At 49.5% G+C, this 20,071-nt stretch overlaps 1 protein-coding gene across 1 annotated transcript; it reads left to right on the top strand.

The window, feature by feature from the left end:
- The first annotated feature begins 4,210 nt into the window (after positions 1-4,210).
- Positions 4,211-11,746, top strand: APLN (apelin). The gene is made up of 3 exons (XM_036306189.1): positions 4,211-4,574; positions 10,429-10,600; positions 11,237-11,746. Exons 1-2 carry the CDS (start codon positions 4,508-4,510, stop codon positions 10,593-10,595), a joined length of 234 nt encoding a protein of 77 aa, XP_036162082.1. The 5' UTR covers positions 4,211-4,507; the 3' UTR covers positions 10,596-10,600; positions 11,237-11,746.
- The last annotated feature ends 8,325 nt before the right edge of the window (positions 11,747-20,071 follow it).

Raw genomic sequence — 20,071 nt, forward strand, 5'->3', positions numbered from 1 at the left:
GTGAAATAAGTCAGATAGAGAAAGACAAATACTGTATGATCTTTCGCATATGTGGAATCGAAACATAAAACATTAAAACAAGCTCATAGATACAGAGAACAGAGAGTTAGTTGCTAGGGGTGGGGGATGGAGGTGGGAGAAATGGGTAAAGAGGGTTAAAAGGTAAAAAGAAAAAAGAAATACTGTGCATTACTGAGCAACAACAACAATAACAACCACAACAAAACAAATCTAGCCCAAATTTTAAAAAAACCCTATTAAGATGATAAAATTTTAATTAAAAGAAATCTCAACTCTAGTCAGTAGAATTAGAAATACAAATAGTTAGTAGTGAGGCGGTGAAAATTCATGTTCTCTACTGGTACTTAACCAAGCAAAACTCATTTGTCATGGAGCTAGTTACTGAGGCATCAACTAAGCAGCTGGCCTCTTTTTCAAGTTCCTGCTAAGTAGCTCCAGAGAGTAGGGGCTTTGAGGCTCTTCTTCAATACTTTTTGCTGTTACTGAACTTCTTTGCTCATTAATTTAGCTTATGTCATAGGGAACAAATTGGATGAACGATATTGGGGAAACTCTATTTATGAAGTGCTCCAGAAGGGCTGTATTGTGGAATAAAGGGCCTATGCCCAACTAAAGCCATTTAGACTGCCTTCCCAGCCTCCTGGGGCACTGCTCAGCTGATAAGATCTCTATGCTGGGAAGGCACAGAGGGAAAAACAGGAGATCAGAGTTACTTAGACCTAGATCCCAGCCCTGACTTTGCCACCAGCTTTCTGTACAACCTTGGGCAAGTCATTTTTTTTTCTGGGCCTCAGTTTCTCCATATGCATAATGAGGTTTGGGGCTCTTTCTATTATGAGATTTCTCTGATTACTGGCTATGCTCATCGTTCTCCAGATATCCTTTTTCCATTCCACTTTTTACATTACTCCAATAAAAAAAAGCACTACAATTGGGGGTTGAGGGAGTTCACAATTTTGTTATTTCTAACTTCTAGTATTGACTTATATCTAAGAACATGTTGGCCAAGTTGTAATGATTTTGCCTAAATAAAAGTATCCAATTATTTGACATTTGATATGCAGCATAAACCCACAGTATGACTATATGGTTCCTTCCTGCATTCAATGAACAGTAATTGGACATTTTCTTTGGGCACCAATACTGCTGGTGAGAACACATAGTCTTACTATTTCATAGTATTAATAAGACATATACACAAATACTTATGAGAATATGTGACATTTATATAATGCTTATGTAATAGGAAAACCAAGCACTGTGCTAAGTACTTTATAGGTATTGATTTATTTAATCCTTCCAATAACCCAAGGAGCTAGGTAGTAACCCCTTTTTTAGGTGAGAAACCCACCCTCAGAAAGGCCACACAATTTGCCTGAAGTTACCTATTTAGTGACAGAGCTGCCTTATTCCAGAACCAATGTGCTTAACCTCCATGCCTCACTGTTCCCTAATTTGATTCAAGACAGTATAAGTTAGGTGTTAGAAGTGCAAATCAAATGATATATGGACCCAGGTAAGTGAGAATTTGCTTCTGGAAGCCCAGTGAGGAAAAAGTGTGGGCCTTGAAATTAGGCAGGCCTGGAAAAATTACTTAACCTTTGTTAGCCTCAGTTGCCTCATCTGTAAAATGGGGCTGATAAGAATAGAACTACTTCATAGGTGTGGGGATTAAATGAGTTAATATATGTAAAGTATTCATAACAGTACTTGACACATGGCATATGCTCAATAAATTTTAGCTATATGATCATCATCATCATGTGTGGGGACATGCAGAGAGAAATGGGCTGCAACAGGATTGCACTCTGAGGCTTCAGTGGCTGGACCTGCATGTTAAAAGTTGTGTTATAAGTTGCCAGAGGGAATCCCTTTTGAGTTGACTTTGAAGCATGGTGGACTCCATGTAAAGCAGTGATATGAAAGTCACTAAAGTGTCTCCTTGCTCAAAAGAGTGGAACTTGATATTACCTTTGGGTAGGACATTGTGTCCCAAAGGCTCTGCTAAAATGAAAACTGTACCTGGGAGTCAAAACCTCAAATCACTATTATTAACTCCCTGGTTCAAGTGTATTCATCAGATTAGCTCCAGCAGAGATTGGCACTTTTGGGAAATAAGACAGGGAAAGTGTAGCTCTAACCACTTAGCAAATAGTTCATACACCCTCGTGAAGGTATCATTGCATATTAATGTTTCTATTAACTTAGTTATGGGGGATACTCCTTTGGGGGTGCAGGGATTGGAGCATCATGGTTCCTAAAAATAACCTTACAAGGGTTTATTCCCATTAGCGCAGTGATTTCAGGTACATTATCTCATTTAATCCCAGAGCAACACTGAAGGGGGGAAGGCGGAGATGATCATTTCCATGAGACCTGGTAAGTTTAGGTGATGACAGTATGGCCCTATAGCACACAAGAGTGGAGACTAGAGGCCAGGTGGTTTCCCTCCTGGTTGGAAGATTCTTTCCAGGGAAATAACATGGGGAAGATGATCTCAGCCTCCGATGCCCGCTGTCCATAGGAAGATGCTCTGCTTCACATCTCTGCCTTTTTCCTACTGGAATGTAGCTAATGAGCCACAGGCTATTAACACGAACCCTGTTTTACTCCCTTCCCGCTACCTTGCTTTAGGCAAAAGGGATGTTTTTGAAATTTTTATTCATATATTCAAAAGTATGTATTGAGCACCACGTCCCAGGGGATATGGTGATATAGCTCTGAACAATGTGGAGAGCCCTCTCTTGTGGAGCTGACAATTATAGTGGAGACTGATTGTAAATAAATTGTGCATTTTCTGGATTGTTTTAACATTTCAAACATATTTTAAATGTGCCATGGTCTCTCGTATATTTTTAAAATATATATTTTATTGTTGACAGTATTACAGACGTCCCCCATTTTCCCCACTCTTTGCCCCCCTCCACCCAGCCTCTACTCCACCCCCAGGCCTTCACCACTCTATTGTCTGTGTCTATGGGCTATGCATATATGCATACAAATTCTTTGTTTAATCTCTGATGGCACACATACACATTGTCCAATGTATTTTTTGTGTAAATCTGGACTTAACACTTCAAGCAAACTGCCTGGCCAGCTGAAATGTAAAAACACCTTTCAATTTAGTCTTTTAACATGTGTTGAGTGCCACCTATGTGCTGAGTCCAATATTGGGGACTTTGGAGAGATGCAGAAGAATGAGAAGACAGGGTCCCATCTTAGAGGGTTCCCAGTCCAGTGAATGAGGCAGCCTCTTCCCTTGGGAGTTCCCAGGCTGTAGGAGCTGACAGTCTAGTCTGGGAAGGCAAACAACCGTCAGGACCCACTTACAAAGGGGAATCCCAAGGACAGGCAAAGTGAATCCAGTCTAGACTGTTTGGAGTTGGGTAGACTGCCCTGGTCTCGCAATGATAGGGAACAGGAAAGGGGACGCCATAGCAGCTTCTGTGTGTCCCTGCAGTGAGGAGAAACCTAAGGGCAGCCCCTCCTGGAGTGTTTGTTATCCTGGCAAGTCTTCTGGGTAAGATGAGATTTGAGGTGCTGCTACAAGAATGAAGAACACAGGGGCTGGGTGGGCTGAGTGGTGGCATTCCAGGTAGAGGGTGCCTCCTGGGGCCATTGGGCAATTAAGCAGTCTTGGGCACAAGCCTGGGCAGTCATACTCAATCAAAGTTGGTTGAAGTTTCAGAGGAGATAGGAGGGCCAAGCCTTTGATGATGGAAAACGGTAGGGAAAGGGAGAGGGTCAGAGATGTTCCCGGTAAGTTTGGGCAGCCTGGGCCCGGTCCTTCTGGGAGCGTCCAGGATCCTTGACAGCTGTTGAGGAAGCGGGGTGAGAAAGGGTTAAGTGTGCCCCTCTACCGCCTCAAATTCTTCCTGTGTTTGAAATCCTTCAGGTCTCTCAAACCCTCTGGCCCCAGCCAGGCAGGCATTGTCTGGGAAGCGTTTGTGGGTTGTCAGAGCGCAGTGCAGCCTTTGTTGTGGGGCCACCTCTAGGTTCCCTCTGGCGCCCAGGCTGGGGCTGCAGAGTGCGTGCCTGGAGGGGGGCGGTGCGGGAGGCTCGCCCCCTCTCCCTCTTCCTGGCCCCCCCCCTCCAGCCCTCCGGATGACCACATGACCAAGTGGGCTCTCTGCCAAGCTCCAGGCTACAAAATGCAGCCCCTAGAGTGAGCAGGGAGCATTCTCACTGGCAGCCTGGACCACGGGCAGCTGGAGCCTCGGCCGAGCAGCCAGCCACTTTGGAAAGAGCTCGCTGCCTTCCCGGAGCCTCTGAAGCCAGCTTGGCGGTGCTGCCCGTTCCAGGGAGGGAGAGGCTGCAGGAGAGGGCAGGCGGCAAGCGCGCACGGCCGGCCAGCCTGCGGAGCGGCCCGGGAACCCCGCGAGCTCCGCGCCCACCAGCCCGCACGAGCCGGGGCGAGTGCCTTTCTTGGCCTGCGGACGCCCGACTTCTCCGCCTCCCCGCCTCCTGGCCAGGCCGGAGGAGCAGCATGAATCTGCGACTGTGCGTGCAGGCGCTCCTGCTGCTCTGGCTCTCCCTGACCGCGGTGTGTGGAGGTGAGTGCGTGCCTCCCGTAGCCCGCGCTTCCCTCCTGCTCTCCCGCTGCCTATGCCGCGCTCTCCGCCTCCCGGAGCCCGGCGCCCGCCAGGCAGCCTCGCGCCGGCGGCCGCAGACTGACAGGGCGCCCAGGGCAGGGACCCATCGCCTTGCCCCTCCAGGCTGCCCCTCACAGTCCGAGAAGCTCAGGGCCTCTGGCGTGCTCCCCGGGTCCCGCGCTCCACATCCCACGTGGTGGAGGGTGGCGGGGGGCACGTCCCTCTCCCCTCGTGGGTCAATGAAGTGAACTGACCTGAGCCCGGTGGGCTGGGCTCCCTCGTTCAAAGTTTTCTAGACCCTGGAGGTTTGGAACCGCCGCCTGGTCTGGTCCTAGGGGGCAAGATACTGGAGATGATGTGCCAAGATGCAGACGTGACACTTGTTGCATAGGCAGGAGCGGAGCTGCGGGGGAGTGGAGCCCAGCTGTTGCTCCTTCAGCTGCATGTGGGCAGAGGCAGCCTCCCCTTGGCCAAGCTGGTCCTCTCCACACTTACTCCAATGTCCTGTCTGGTCTCTTCTGCTCCTGCGCAGGAGGTCCACAGACTCTGTTCTTCGATATCCTGGCTCAGCCTCCCCTTTGCCCCAGGTACAGGCATGCTTCACCTTAGTGCCCTGTCTCCGGGCGCCAAACCGGGAAACAGTGCCTAACGTGATGCCTCCACGCAGCTCAGGGAGGAGGAATCCTTTTGCCCCCACCTGCACCACATGCCCAGCCTGGCACACTTGGCACTGGCGCTCCCTTGCCCTCCCTGAGCCCTAGCGGTCCCACCCCAGGCTGCCTGTCCTCTGTGTGTCAGTGTGTCCTGAGGCTGCCAGCTCCCACCTCCAGCTGCCACAGTCCTGTGATCTGGCTGTCACTGCTGCTGCCTGCCCGGCACCACAGAAAGAAAGGCCAAGACCGGGTGGATTAAAGCCTGTGCTAGGACTGGAGGGAGTCACAGGAGGTGGGAGCAGAGGGGGACAGAAGACAGGGCAGCAAGTTTCCTCCAGGAAGAGCACTTGGTCCCAGACCCTCCGGAGCAGGACAATGGCCTGCAGCCCAGGAACCTCTGAGGGGCCCGATGGGGCTCTAGCTCTCTCTCTTTGTAGGTCCCCTCCTTTCTCTGCTCTTGTCTTATGACACTGCCCTGGCCCTGGAGCACTGCCTGGCTCCTCAGAAAGGCACGTTGGTTGGGTCTGGCATCGCCTGCCTTCAGCTAGCTGTCCAGTGGTCTTCCTCTCAGGGCTCTGGGTCAGCCACCTCCTTGATACGAAGGGAGCAGGCTTTTTCCTTAGAAACTCCTGTCAGGCAGTCAATGGCAGGAAGAGAGCAAAATATATGAATGAAAGACACCACCTGGGCCTCCTCTATGAGCCTACCATCCAGTGTAGTTGGCAAGACAAGACACCCACCTGACACCACTACTGCTAAATAGTCCAAGATGATGCTTTCGGGGAAGAAAGAATGGCTGCAGAGAGGGTGTTCCAGAGGAAGCTGGGTTTGCCTGATCTGCGTAGCTGGTGCTTCCCCAGAAGCTATGGGGAGACCCTTCGCCAACTGACTACCACTAGTGCCCTTTTGGGATCCAGCTGTTAGGGCAGTACTGGTAAAGGGGAGAGCTGGTTTCAGAGGGAGGGGACACTACATCTGGCCCAGACCCTGTCACTTCTTGCTTGAATTCACTCTTCTTCATTAGGCTATCTATCTTTTATCTATCCTGATTTGGGTCAATTCATTGCTTTCACCTTTTGCTTAAGCCTAGCACAGCAAACTCCCAGGGGGTTCATTGCCTTCTCCACCCCATAACCTCTCCTGGAGCCAAGGATGGGCACCTCCGTACAGGTGGCAACCAGCCAAGGATCTAGGTACCCATGTCTTGTTCCTCCTGCTTTCTGTCCTGGGTCAGAAACAGGAACCCCAGAACCTCCTTTCCCGTGGCCAAGACTTGTCTGCTTTCCCCATCCAGAGTCCCCAGGCAAAGTCCCAGGCCTGAAAACCTTACTTTCTCCACAATACACTCTGTCCTGAGTTGGAATGCCCCCCACCCCTCCACCCAGTACACACATACTCCTCCACTGCCTCCTGACCTGGGATACACTTTGCTCTTCTGAGTCTGAGAGCTGCTGGGCCAGGGCCAAGTGTTCCTTGTTCTCTGTCTGAGTACCTTTCTTTCTCTCCTTCTCCTTCTCCTCCCCCTTTCCAGGCCTAGCTCAACGCCTGCAGTCACAGTGATAGTATGAGAACAGCCTGCTGTACCCCTCCCACTTAGGGCGGGGCAATCACGGCTCCATCCCCAGTTCCTATGTGCTAAGCATCCATGTAACCTGAGTCAGGCCTCTTAGTGGCACAGGACTAACGCAAGTGGAAGGCCAGGCTGCCAGAGCGTAAGATGTCCAAGGGTGGCAAAGCTGGCATGAGAAGATCACTCAGGGCACTGGGATGGGGGTTGGGAAAACGAAGTAGGCTTCATCCTGGGGACACATGCAGGACCCTGAGTAGTGGAGGGGACATAGCTAGCAGGGTCCCCACAAGAGCACCCATGTGGGCTTTTAAAGCCATCACAAGATAGGCTAGATGACAAGAGGAAAAACAGGTGCATCATTCCTGGTGAGGCTGGTGTTCCTGAAAGCCACACATACCTCATTGTGCATTGGCAGGCCTGGATTTCAGGCTGCTGGAAAATCAAACCCTGTTCATTGCTGACTGTGGTTCTCAGCACAGAGATGCTGGGGCTTCATTGCTGGTGGCACTTTGGAGAGCGATGGCTCGAGTGCCTCTAGCCTGGAGATTATTTGGAGGATTGCTCCAGCCTCCTGGTAAGTAGCAAATGAGTTGGAAGAGACCAAGTGCACTGAGAAAGGCCCCCATTTTTAAAGGGGAATTCTTTTGTATAACCAGGACCTCTGCAATGATGAGAATTAACAGCCTTTAAAAATCCCTTTGGACAGGATAAAGCCTGGGTTTCAGGTGTCCGCTTATCTTAGGGTGAGCCAGACTCAGAATCAAAAGTAGGAAACAGGTGGGTGATGAGATCAGGGTGCGGGAGGAGCTGCAGACTTCTGGTTACAAGGACAGTGAGCCACCCCACCCGATGGGATGCAAAATGCCAGGGGCTTCTGAGTGGCTGATCTCCAGGGCCTGGCTGAGTGCTCAGTCAGCTCAGGGAGTTCCTGCAGGCTTAGAGTCTAGACTTCTCCCTGGCCAGAGTCTGAGGCACCATCCTTGTTTCCCATCCTGTTTCTCTGCCACCCTCTCCCCTTAGGACCCATCACCCCTACCCTCCCACCAACACTCACAGTCCTGGGTGCTGAGCATTTGGAGATGACGCACTCCCCAGTCCACACACCATGCCTCTCTTCTCCATGCCTACTGTACCCCTGGGCCATAGCCTGTGCCATTGCCCCATGCCCACTCCACCCCCAGTAGTTGGCAGGGATGCAAGAACCAAGGTCTCGCTTACATTGTCAAAGCTCCTAGGGTCCTTCCCTGTGCCTGGCCACACTCTCAGCACAGTCCTTCCTGCCCTGAGTATTTCTCTGGCACTGCATCCTCATCAACATTATTCTCATCAGCCTCAGTGCACAAGGAGAGCCTGGAGGGGACCCCAAAGCACAGGGAAGAAGCTGAAGCAGCTCCAGTAAGGGACTTAGTGAAGGCCCTTCTGTCCTCCCTGCCCCCCTGGCCCAGACCCTTTGCCAGTGTAGCTAAGAGGGTAGATAACTCTATGACAGTTGGAAGCGACCTCCTGGCCCCTGTCCATGCCTACTGCCCTAAAGAGGAAGTCTAATTTGTATTTTAATTCTCATTAGGTGATGGGTTTAGGGGAGGAGTTGACATATTAACCCACCCCAACCAGAAGCATAGAAGTGTGGCTGGTAAACAGCAGGGTTGTAATGGGCCTGTGACTTTTCTCCCGGTGTGTGTGTGGAGGGGAGTGTTGTGGAGGACTAGATTTTGTGTGTGTGTGTGTGTGTGTGTGTGTGTGTGTGTGTGTGTAGAATGAGGAGAGACAGAGAGCGAGCGAGCAGCGGGCCCCAAGAGCCTGGGCAGGGAGGGCCCTAAGAACAAACTCACCTACTTTCAACCCAAGAGGAGGATCAACAATTGGAAATTGTGTGCAAGTGGAGGAGGAATCACAAGAGCCAAGGAACCAAGGAAGGATCAAGGAACCAAGGAAGGATCCTGGAGGCAGGGAGGAGGGAAAGGAGGAATGGCCAGGGGCATCCAATGAGGTGGATGGTTATATGGAAACTGTAAACTAGTGGTAGGGATTCTTAGATGGGTGGAACTGGGCTCCAGGGAGAGAGATATAGCTGAAGGTAAATCCAATGATGTTGGGGAAGAGAGGCTGGGATTTCTGATCACTGCTTTGGAAGCCATATTTCTGCAGGCTAGCCCCCCACTAGGCATCTCATGAGCACCCTGCCAGACTGCCTCTTGCCCAGCACCATCTCATCTCCCTGCTCTGCCATTTCCAGTCTTCCTTGGTTAGACTGCAGTCTCTGTGAGAGCGGGCCCATGTGCCTTCTGCCTCATGGAAACCAGGAACACCCAGCACCACTTGAAGTCTACTGCCAGGGCTTGGTCTGGCATCAGAAGGCTTCTACTCTAAGCCAAATGTGGACAGATGCAGAGCAGGGTCCAAGAGAGCAGAAGAGAAGCCAACTGGGATTGAAATGGCAGGAATTTGCATCAGGTAGAGGATTGGCATGTGATATGAAAGGAGATAGGGCATCTGGAGGGGAGGTGCCGACTGCAGCAGCTCAGTCCCCTCCTCATGCACAGACTTGCTGCTTCAGGTGGCCATTCACTCATTTGTTCATTCATTCATTCATTCATTTATTCATGTAATATTTATTGGTCTCTAAATCTGGTCACAGGCTGAGTAGAACCAGCATAAGGCACACATAAGAGTCAGAGGACTTCCCCTCCCCCAGCCATTCCCACAGGGTGGCCACAGGAGATGTGAGCCCAGGAGATGCCTAAACACTGGTGAGATGCCAGGGGTGAGGTATGAGATCTCCAGTACTCAAAAGTGGGCCATCTCAGCCCTAGGTGGTTTGGCTCAGCAGAAAGAGTGTCAGCCTGGGGACTAAAGGGTCCCGGGTTCAATTCTGGTCAAGGGCATGCACCTAGGTTTCAGGCTTGATCCCCAGCCCTGGTTGGGATGTGTCTCTCTCACATCAATGTTTCCCTCTTTGTCTCTCTCTCCCTTCCATTCTCTCTAAAAGCCAATGGAAAAATATCCTCAGGTGAGGATTAAAAAAAAAAAGTGGGGCATCGCATAGCAAAGGACCTAGGAGTACAATGACATGATGTTCCAGATTTGGCTTTAAAGTACTTCAGCAAAGAAAAAAAAAGAAAAGGGATAACAAAGGCATACGTGACTCCCTCTTGCATCTGGGTGATGGGTACGTGGTGGCGGCGGCGTTCATTTCACTGATGTGTCGTGTGCTTGAAATGTCTCTAGTGTATCAGTTGCCAGGGGGTTTTATTGCCTGCTGTGCCCCAGCCAAGTACAGGCACAGTGTCCCCAACTGCACCCCCAATTATGTTCTCAACAAAGAACAAGTTTGTGCCTGCCAAAAACATGACAGGACTGTCAAAAGGACATAAACTCAGTTCCATAACTGTCAAGATGTGAGGTAGGTTCCATTTGCCCCAGGACAGTGTAAAAATTGCAAATTGTTCATCAAGATAGAAGACAAAAACAAAGAAAAGCTTTGAGGAATGCCGCCTCATGGAAAGATTGTCCCCTGCCACAGGCCTGTGGTCTGCGGTCCTCTGCTTATTTGAACCAGCCTTCCTGCTAACAGGCTTTCTCCTTCTTGCAGGGCCCCTGCCACAGCCTTCTGCCGGGAAGGGGCTGGAGGAAGGCAATATTCACCACCTGGTGCAGCCCAGAGGGTCCAGGAATGGACCAGGGCCCTGGCAGGGAGGTCGGAGAAAATTCCGCCGCCAGCGGCCACGCCTCTCTCATAAGGGCCCCATGCCTTTCTGAAGCAGGTACTTGAGCCTCTGGTCAGTGGGTGGTGTGGGAGGGCTGGGGGAGGATCAGCCTGGAAGCTGGGTGACCCTGTGCTCATCACTGGTCAGACACCCGCCCCAAGAAATCCTGGCATCACACACAACGGGACTTACAGGGCACCCATCTCACCCCCTCATTTTGCAGGAGAGGAGACCGAGGCCCAGAGAGGGGCCTGTCACTTGGGAGCCAATCTCCTGGCTTCCCAGGAGTTGGGTGTTGGCTCCCCTCCACCTTGGGGTTGGGTAGGCTGACCTAGTTGGAGAGTTCTAGAAGTCCTAAGGGATCTTGATGAGCTGTGGATCCTCACCAGAGAGCTGGAGGAGGGAGGGGGCAGAGAGCCTTGGGGGCAGCAGGCAGAGAATTAGAAGAGTTGCCCAGGGAAGGAGAGAAAGGTGACAGCAGAGAGAGCAGTGCCTAAGTCTGTTTCTGAGGCCTGGCCTGTTGTCTCTTTCCCTGTAGCAGGATAAGGTGGCACCAACTCAGAGGCTTTGGGCTTTAAGTTTAGGGTTGTGAGGAGGGGGCAGAACGAAGGCTGTCTCTTCTCCTTTCCCCAGGTGATCCCTTTGACAGAAACATGTCAATGATTTCTCTCTGGTCATTTTTTGTCTCTTTAGGACTGAAGGGGCCCTCAAGTACTTCCCCCCTGCACTTCTCTCTACTCCATAGATTGGTCTGCTTCTCTGGAGCCCTTATATCCATTCGCCTCTCATCTTGCACACGTCCTAGCTGCTGATGGTCCCAGCTCTTCTCACCCACCAGCCTCCCTGAATGACGTGGCCCTTCTCTGGACTGACTTTGGAGACCCAGCACTGGAAGGCCGTCCTTTTTCTGGATCTCGTCCTGCTTTAGTATCCACCTCTCCCACCTAATACCCCAACCTCCAAGCAGCCCTCCCTTCCTCAGGTTTGCCCTGGGGGCTGCATGGAAACACTCCCTTCTTCAATGGGCTCCAGCAGATCCCAGGTTTTCACGCCAGTTGGACCTTTAGCAGGCCTCCAGAGGGAAGTAAAGAGATGAGCAATGAGAGACTCTAGTTAGAGGCCAGGAGCTTTGGCATGCAGACAGGGTGCCTTGGGGGCATTGGAGTATGTGTGTGTGTGTGTGGGGGGGGGGTTGGTGCTCTGGTGAAGGGGAGGGGTGTAGCATTGGAGAAGAGGAGGAATAGCTTTATGGCTGCTTTCTCAAGAGGCAAAGGAGAGGGACACACAGCACTCTGTCACTTCTCTCATCTGTGTCTTCTAACACTCCCCCAACTCACTGCTCCCTAACTTCCTCTACCCACCCCTCACCAGCAAGTTCAAGCTCTAGCTCAGGAGGGGAGGGCGATGGGCCTGAGGTGGCTCCATACTCTCCCAGGAGCAAAAGCCAAGCAGACATGTTTTTGCCAAGAATCACAGAATATCAGAGTCAAAAGGAATCTTGCAGATCACTAAGCTCTGCCTCCTTATGCAAACTCCTGCAAAGACAGAGGCCTAGAGAGGGACAGTGACCCACGGAGGGTCACTGCATAGCCAGAATGAGGACCTAGGTCTCCCAAGTCCCACTTGATGATGTCCTCTTCCTTGTTGATGTCTTTTCAAAATGTATTAAGTGCCTTTTCTTGGGGTTGGGGCTGGGGCCGGCTGGGAGGGGAGAGGATAGTGGACTGTGAACTGCCCCACCGTGGCAGTGGTATGGTGGCGGTGGTGTGGGGACAGAGCTGCTCCAGCCTTCCTGGCCTGCCTCTGCTGCTTCATTCCCCAACCTGGGCTGAAAAATTCCTTAACTGGCCAGCTGACCCCATTCCGTCAGCACTCTCAGACCCCCGATGTTTTCATAGGGGCAGCTCAGGCACTGAGATTAACAGTCCAACCCCAGCACTGGTTTTCAGAAGCTTGGAGTTGGCCTTGAGTAATTGGACTCAATAGCCTTCCCTTCATGTTGACTGGACTTTCTTTCCCAGTGGCCTTCCCTTTGTGGGAGGGGGAGGGAGAGAAGGAAGAAGGGAAGGAAGAGGTGAAGGAGAGAAGGAAGGATGGGAGGAAGTATAGGTCTGAGCAGGCTTCCTTCTCAGAGGCCTCCCAGGAGTGAAGAAAAGGGGAGACAAGAGCCTGACAGCCACATATGTATGTTTGGGGAGAGGGGGAGTCAGGGCCCCCGAGTCCCACAATAACCCTTATGTTGCCTACCCGCCTCTCACCCTTACCTCTGCTGCTGCTAATGCTACTGCTGCTGCTGCTTTAAGGCCCACCCTGGGAGCCCACCTGGGCACTTGCCTCCCCCCACACCCCTCAGACTCAGAGTAGGGGCTGGCCAGTGTCCAAAAAGCCTCTTCTGCCACTGATGCCCCCACCAGGGGCTGGGCCTTCTTCGCCCTCTTCCTCTCTGTATCTCCTGACTCATCAGCTGCCAGCCCCATGGGGAAGGGAGGAAGGCGGGACATGGCAGTGGAGGGCAGTGAGGGGCTGGGGGCCTGTCTTATTTAAAGTGGTTGTGTATGATTCTTATACTAATTTATACAAAGATATTAAGGCCCTTTTCATTAAGAAATTGTCCCCTTCCCATAGTTGTGTTCACTGTGTTTGTAAAGATTGTTCTATGTAAATATGTCTTTATAATAAAGAGTTAAAGATGATAATTTGCCCTTACTCGTGGAGGTCATGTTCAGGAGAGCCCTTACTGTCCCCTGAGGTCCATGGTTGTCCCCAGGCCCACATGTTGCACATGCAAGGCAGTACGCTTGCATCCCAAATCGGTTCCAGGTCAAATGGCCACAAACCAATTTGCCACAAACTCACAAAAGGAATCTCTAGGTTTAACGGCCGGTTCACATAAAATTCAGTCCACTTTGAAGTGTTTTGGCATCAGTTTGGGTGTCCCAATTTTTTTTTTGCAGTGTCATCAAAAAGGATTTTTAGAAAGCAATTGTATTTAAGAACATTCTGGTTAAAGGTGGGATTTCTACTAAAAGTTGTTTTGTATCCTTGGTGGGTGTCTTCTACTTTTTGAACACTTTTGGGACCTTTTAGCCAGTTTGCCTCTCTTGAAAAATGTTATGTTTCCTGCAATAAATACATTTGGTAATGACTTTGTATGTATCATTTTATGTTTCACAAAGTAGAGGTGCTTGATGAATGAGATAGCATGAAAAAGAAGATGCAAGCAGTCCGATACAATTCTGCCCCATCTGTCTCACTCCTTCATGCTTGTTACCAAAATGCCAATACCTCGAAGAACACAAAGGAACATTGGGTACATGCTAATTCAGTTAATCAACTCCTTAGGTGCAAACAGACATGTAGGATGCAGTCAAACCCAGCAAGGAAGAGCCGGGAGTGATAAAAAAAAAAAAATGCACTCAATACATCTTGTGGGAAATGCTGTAGATTTGACAAGTATTTAGTAGTAGAAATATACAATTTTAAGAGAAGGTTTTCAGCAAACTTGCTAAAAAGTCATAACAGTGCTCAATAGGAGATAAAATAGAAAAAGCCATCCACCAGCATACAAAACGATCTCATCATCGACAAAATGCTGCGGATTGTGACAGAGAGATTTAAAAATATGACATTATGGTGGAAGTGCCTCTTAAGAAAATTGGTACAAAGTGACTTCTTTCAAAATTACTACTTTGACTTTTAGGCAAACTGGTTGTCAGAGTCATTGGTTTTAGGCAAGGAGGTTTTGGGTGGGCTGGCTTTATGCTGATTCATCTGTTATCTCCCAATCACCCCCAAAGCTCTAGTTTCACATGAAACCAAGAGGAAGGGGGAGGTGACAGGGCAGGACAACTTACTACTGACCCATATGTGTGTAGCCCTTTAACAGTTTAGTGCTTAAAAAAACAAACATCAACTCGGGTGTGACCATGGAAACAGAGATTGAAGTGATGCACTCTAAAGATGGTGAAGGGTTTGCAAGTCAAGGCCACTAGAAGCTGAAAAGGGCAAGGAAATTATTTTCCCCTCAGAGCCTCCAGAGGGAACCAGCCCTGTTGACACCCTGACTTTAACCCAATGGAACTGAAAACAACAACAACACACACAAAAAAATCAATTCATTTTATCATCCTAACAATTGGGCAACAAAGACCGTGATACCCATTTTACAAATGAGAAAACAGGCTCAGAAAGGTGAAGTGACTTGCCCAAAGGCTCCCAGCCAGTAAGTGGATCTAAAATCTGGACCTCGAATTCTAGAATGCACTCTTCCTATGGTACTATAGGAGGTCCCCTAATTAGAGAGCAGAGTTAAGTACAAAGCATGTTTGGTATTTTCAGTAGGTGCAAGAGAAATGGATGGCTGGTGGGATCAGAGAAAGGTTAATGGAGGCTGACCAACTAACACTGGCTCCCGAAGGCCCAATTGAATCTGTTTAAGCTGGCAGGAGGATGCTGGGCAGTGGAGATGGGGACATGATGGGGAGAAGCCACCAGTGTCCTCGGGCACATGTAATCAACTGGGTGCTAGTGGGTGACTGGAAGTCTGAGCTCCTTGGGGCAGAGGGTGAGGGGAAAGAAAACTGGTGTCACACCAAAAGAAGGCAGAACATAGGCATCGCCACCCTTTGGCAATATCTTGACTTGTCCAAATAAATACAATAGAACGAATAGGGGTTTGCAGAGGAGCCCGGCTGCTGTGGCTCAGTAGTTGAGCGTGGATCTATGTACCAGGAGGGTCACCATTCGATTCCAGGGCAGGGCACATGCCCGGGTTGCGGGCTCAATCCCCAGTGTGAGGCGTGCAGGAGGCAGCGATCAATGATTCTCTCTCATCACTGATATTTCTGTCTCTCTCTTCCTTTCCCTTCCTCTCTGAAATCAATAAAAATATATTTTTTAAAAAGTAAATGCAGAGAAAATAAAAGGAGCTCACATAACTGTTTCTGGACCATACGTCCTGGACCTAGAGGTTGAGGGGGCAGAGAACCTAAAAGCAATGATGCTTCAAATCCATTAGGAAATTAGGCAGCCTCAGAAATTACAGAGATTAGGGAGGCAAACAGACTGAGACCACACACAGCTTTTCAGGCCCCAGGTGTGGTGGAAAACGAGTCCTAGCCACTTTGAAGCCTAGCACTTCAGATTCTCCCACAGGCCCTGGCTGATTTGGTATCCCCAAATGGAGCTGGGCTTCTCTGTCACAGAGGGAACTGTGGGACCTGGCCTGAGTGGCTTTTCTGAGATGCTTATATAATTCTATTTTTCAGGCCTAAAGGTTATTTAACAGAAATTTCTTAATCCAGAGTTTCTTTCTGATAGAGTGAACCTCTGCCAGCTAAATGGCAACAAGAATGGAAACATGAATGGCAACGTGCATGGCAGCAAAGGACTTACTGCTTTCTGCTCCCGGCCCTAGAAGGGGCTGCTGACTCAGCCAGCATTTCTCTGGAACCCCCCAAATGGAAGGCCTCTCCAGGGTCCCTTTGAAAAAGTCCATTTTCTTTTCCTACTGGCCAGTGCTCAGAGAGGGAGCCTGGCAAGGGACTTCCCTTGCTGCTACCTTGAACTTCAGCCAAAGGCTGGAGCTGCATCCAGAACATTTCCTTGAATGTTGAAAATCAGGGGTCAGCAAACTTTTCCTGTAAGAGGCCAGATAGTATGGTTTTTGTTTTTTTTTTTTTGTTTTTTTACTTTGTGGATCATTTGGTCTCTGTGCCAACTACTCGAGTCAGCCGTTGTCGTGCAAAAGCAGCCATCGACAAAGAGTAAGTGAATGGGTGTGGCTGTGTTCCAACAAAACTTTATTTAGGAAAACAGGTGTTGGAACACAGTTTGCTGAAACCTGTCTCAGATGAAGCCCTTCAACTCAGCCCTTGAACTCTTGCCTAGGGCCCAAAGGGAGACTTCCATTCTGCAGTGAGGTCTAAAATTAAGGAAATTTAATAAACTGGTTATGAGTTGGCCTCCAGGCCATGCTAACCGATAATAATTATACAAACAAAGGAAATGACTTTCGGTGAAAGGGGGAAGTCTGGAGTTGCTGTGGGTGGAAATTAGGCTCTTCCATGGCATCGTGAGGGAAAAAGTCCAACAGAGTCAGATCAGAGTTCCAATCCTAGTGATATCAGGTGAAGTGAGGGGCTCCTCTTCCCCACTGGGTGCTGCTGGGGGTGGACTTCTTATATATTGAGAAAAGAAATGTTCTGAGATTCACATGGGAGAATGAATGATTTTTATTTGCGTGGAATTAAATCCTCGTGTTTCCAAAGTCCCATTTCCCTTAGCCCAGTCATAGAAGTGTAGATGGGGTTTCAGTAAAGCTAGAAGTAAAGCCAGTGACCAGAGTTTCCTTTCCATGTTGGAGATAGGTCTAGTGCAGCATCAGGCTAGTTGTAGTCCATTAGTCCATTGTGTGTGTGGACCACATGGGACAGTGCCAGGAAGCCAAGTGTGAGCCATGAGCCAAGTGTGCTAAGAGGAACTAAGAGTGCCCAAGAGCGCAAGAGAGCAAGCTTCTTTGTTCAGGGAATTAAGTATCCCAAATCTCTGAGGGCTTACAGTGGCCTTGCCCATTCTGGTCAACCATCTCTGTCCCCAGGTGTGCTTGACAGTCAAGTACCTTCCCTAGTCATCCCAATTTTACTGGGCATGTATCTGTCTTCCCTTTGTCCAGTCCCTTCCCCAAATATTTTGCAGGGAACATGCCTATAATGTATAGCCTTCCGTTTGCTCCTTTCCTGTTGTTAATATAACTACTTAATTACAATGGTATCATTAGCACCACTAATTACTTATCTGTGAGACTTGAAAGCCAGCGTCTTGGTCTCAGTGAGCCCTGTTTCCACACTGGATGGGATACTCTGCCTACATTTCAGTACTGTTAGTCAGGACTGAATGTGATGATGCAGGTAAAGTGGGTTGGGCACTGTGCCCAACCCACAATAGGAGCTCACCAGTGGGAGCTAATATCTTCACGGAGCCTCACGCTAAAACCCTAAGTGGACAGGAGCCATCATCATCTCCAATTTATAGATGGGGAAACAGGCTCAGGGAGGTCAAGGCTCTTGTTCAAATTCACAGAGCCACTAGTTGGCGAGTCAAGCCTCAAACCTGGCTCCACTCTTAGCTTAGGTCAGTTGCCATCTCCCAGTAGGGGTTTGCACACCTCCCCGCCTCGCACCCCTTTCCCCCCACCTTTCCCCCTCCCCTTCCCCACCCTCCAGTGAGCCTCGGCCACTGGAAACTTCCAGTGTCCTAAACAACCCATAGGGCCTCCACAGGAACAGATCAGGCCCTCAGCCTTCTCTCCTCTCTGTGGCAGCATTAGCTTGGGCAGAACCTGGCATAGGATTGCGAAGTCAGGCTCCTTTCTACACCAGCCAGGGGCTCAGAAGCCTGAGTTCCACTCCCGAGTCTGCTTCTGTCCAGGGCTTACTGGGTCTCCTTGGGCTTTTCTGGGCCTCAACCCCCTCACCTACCCAGGTCACCTTGAAGGTGTGTGTGTGTGTGTGTGCGTGCGTGCAGCATCTGCTCATGAATAGAGCTTCCTTGAGGTCCCAGTAAGCAGTGACCTCAAGTAAGAGGGATCAGTGCTCTGGGAGAAGAAATAGGCATAGGGCAGGAAGCAGGGACCTTGCCCAGTGAGGAAGGCCACGCTGGATTATGTGGGTCTACATAAGCTTCCTTTAGCCCTAGAGGCTGCAGGAACCTCCGTTTCTTTCACTATTGCGCAAAACAAATGCTTTCTAATCTTCCTTGGGTGTTAAAGTACTGGCAGACTGCAGCCAGGCCAGCCCAATGGCCTGAAACTAGATGTTTGGTGCCCTGGATCCTAACCCCAGCTTGCCCGGTAACTGGCTGTGTGATCCTCGGCAGGTCACTTTATCTTCTGGGGGTTCTCAGTCCCCCCTCATGCATTTTTATAGAATAATAATCTCTGTTCTCCCTACCTCAGACATATAGCATCCTAGAGGGTCAGAGCTGGCAGGCACCTGGAAAGTCCTTCAGTGCCATGAGCCCCTTCATTTTTACAGATGAAGAAAGTGGGACTCAGAAAAAAGAGAAAGTGGCTTGCTTAAAGGGACATAGCTAGAGGATACTAGCAAACTGGTAGGGAGTGCTTCCCATGTGCCAAGCACTGTTCTAAGCACATCACCTGTCCTGACTTCCTTAGTCCCCATTACAACCTCATTTTGGGGTTTTTAAAGTATATTTCCGTTGGTTTCAGAGAGAAAGGGAGAGGAGAGAGAGATAGAAATATCAATGATGAGAGAGAATCATTGATCGGCTGCCTCCTGCATACCCCGAAATGGGAATTGAGCCCACAACCTGGGTCTGTGCCCTGACCGGGAATTGAACCTTGACCTTCTGGTTCATGGGTCGATGCTCAACCACTGAGCAACACCAGCCAGGCCACAACCCCGTATTATACTAAGGAAACTGAGGCACAGAGAGGCTAAGTTCATCTGAGGATATTCTGTGGAATGCAAAAACTGAGAGGACTAAGGTGGCATTGCTTTAAAGAAAGACGAAGGCACTGTTGAAATGCCAAGCATTCACTTAAGGGCTGCAGTCACCTCTCTGCTGTGGGGAGGGATTAATTCTGGTGCCCTCAGTCACAGGGCAGCAGAAGTGCTTGTGTCTCTGGCTCCCACCCCAGTAAGTTGTGGGGGTAGGGGCCGGTGACCCTGGCATAGTTATGAGACTTCATGCCCCTGTCTCTAGGCTCCCAAACTGTCTCATAGCCTAGAGTTCCTCTCACTTCCTTAGGAACTCCTCAGGTGTAAGTGATGTGGAAAGAAAAGGGACAGTAAAGAAGGGAGGGGAGAGATCCCACAGGAATGCAGGGGAAGGGGTCCTAGGAGGGAGGGCTCACCACAGCCCTCTACAGAGATCTCAAGTGCTTCCACTTTAATAGTTTATTTCGTTCATTAGATTCCACATATGAGTGAAATCTTATGGTTCTTGTCTTTCTCTGACTGGCTTAGTTCCCTTAGCATAATACTCTCCAGGTCCATTAATGCTGTCGCAAAAGGTAAGATTTTCTTCTGTTTTACAGACGAGTAGTATTCCATTGTGTAAATGTACCACAGCTTTTTTATCCACTCATCTAAAGCAGTATGGCGATTAGCAAAGGGAAGGGGAATGGGGGGAGGTAGAAGAGGGTAAATTGGAGATAAATGGTGATGGAAGGAGATGACTTGGGATGATGAACACATTATACAATATACAGATGATGTAGAATTGTACACCTGAAACCTATATAATTTTATTAACCAATGTCACCCCAATAAACTCAATGAAAAATAAATACATAATAAATAAATAGAGAGAAACATTAGAAAATAAGGATGAGAGTAATTGGGAATTTAACCTTTATTTCACATAATATATTAAAATATGCACATGTATGTATTTTTTTAAAAAGAAATCTCAAGTGATGCTTTCCCAAGAAGTTTCAACCTGATATCCCTCCTTCCTCACTCTAAGGGGACCCTGGGCTGTCCCCAGCTCAGCTCCACAGCCCTC

Source organism: Myotis myotis, unplaced genomic scaffold (genome assembly GCF_014108235.1).
Source record: "Myotis myotis isolate mMyoMyo1 unplaced genomic scaffold, mMyoMyo1.p scaffold_m19_p_4, whole genome shotgun sequence".
Classification (NCBI taxonomy): domain Eukaryota; kingdom Metazoa; phylum Chordata; class Mammalia; order Chiroptera; family Vespertilionidae; genus Myotis; species Myotis myotis.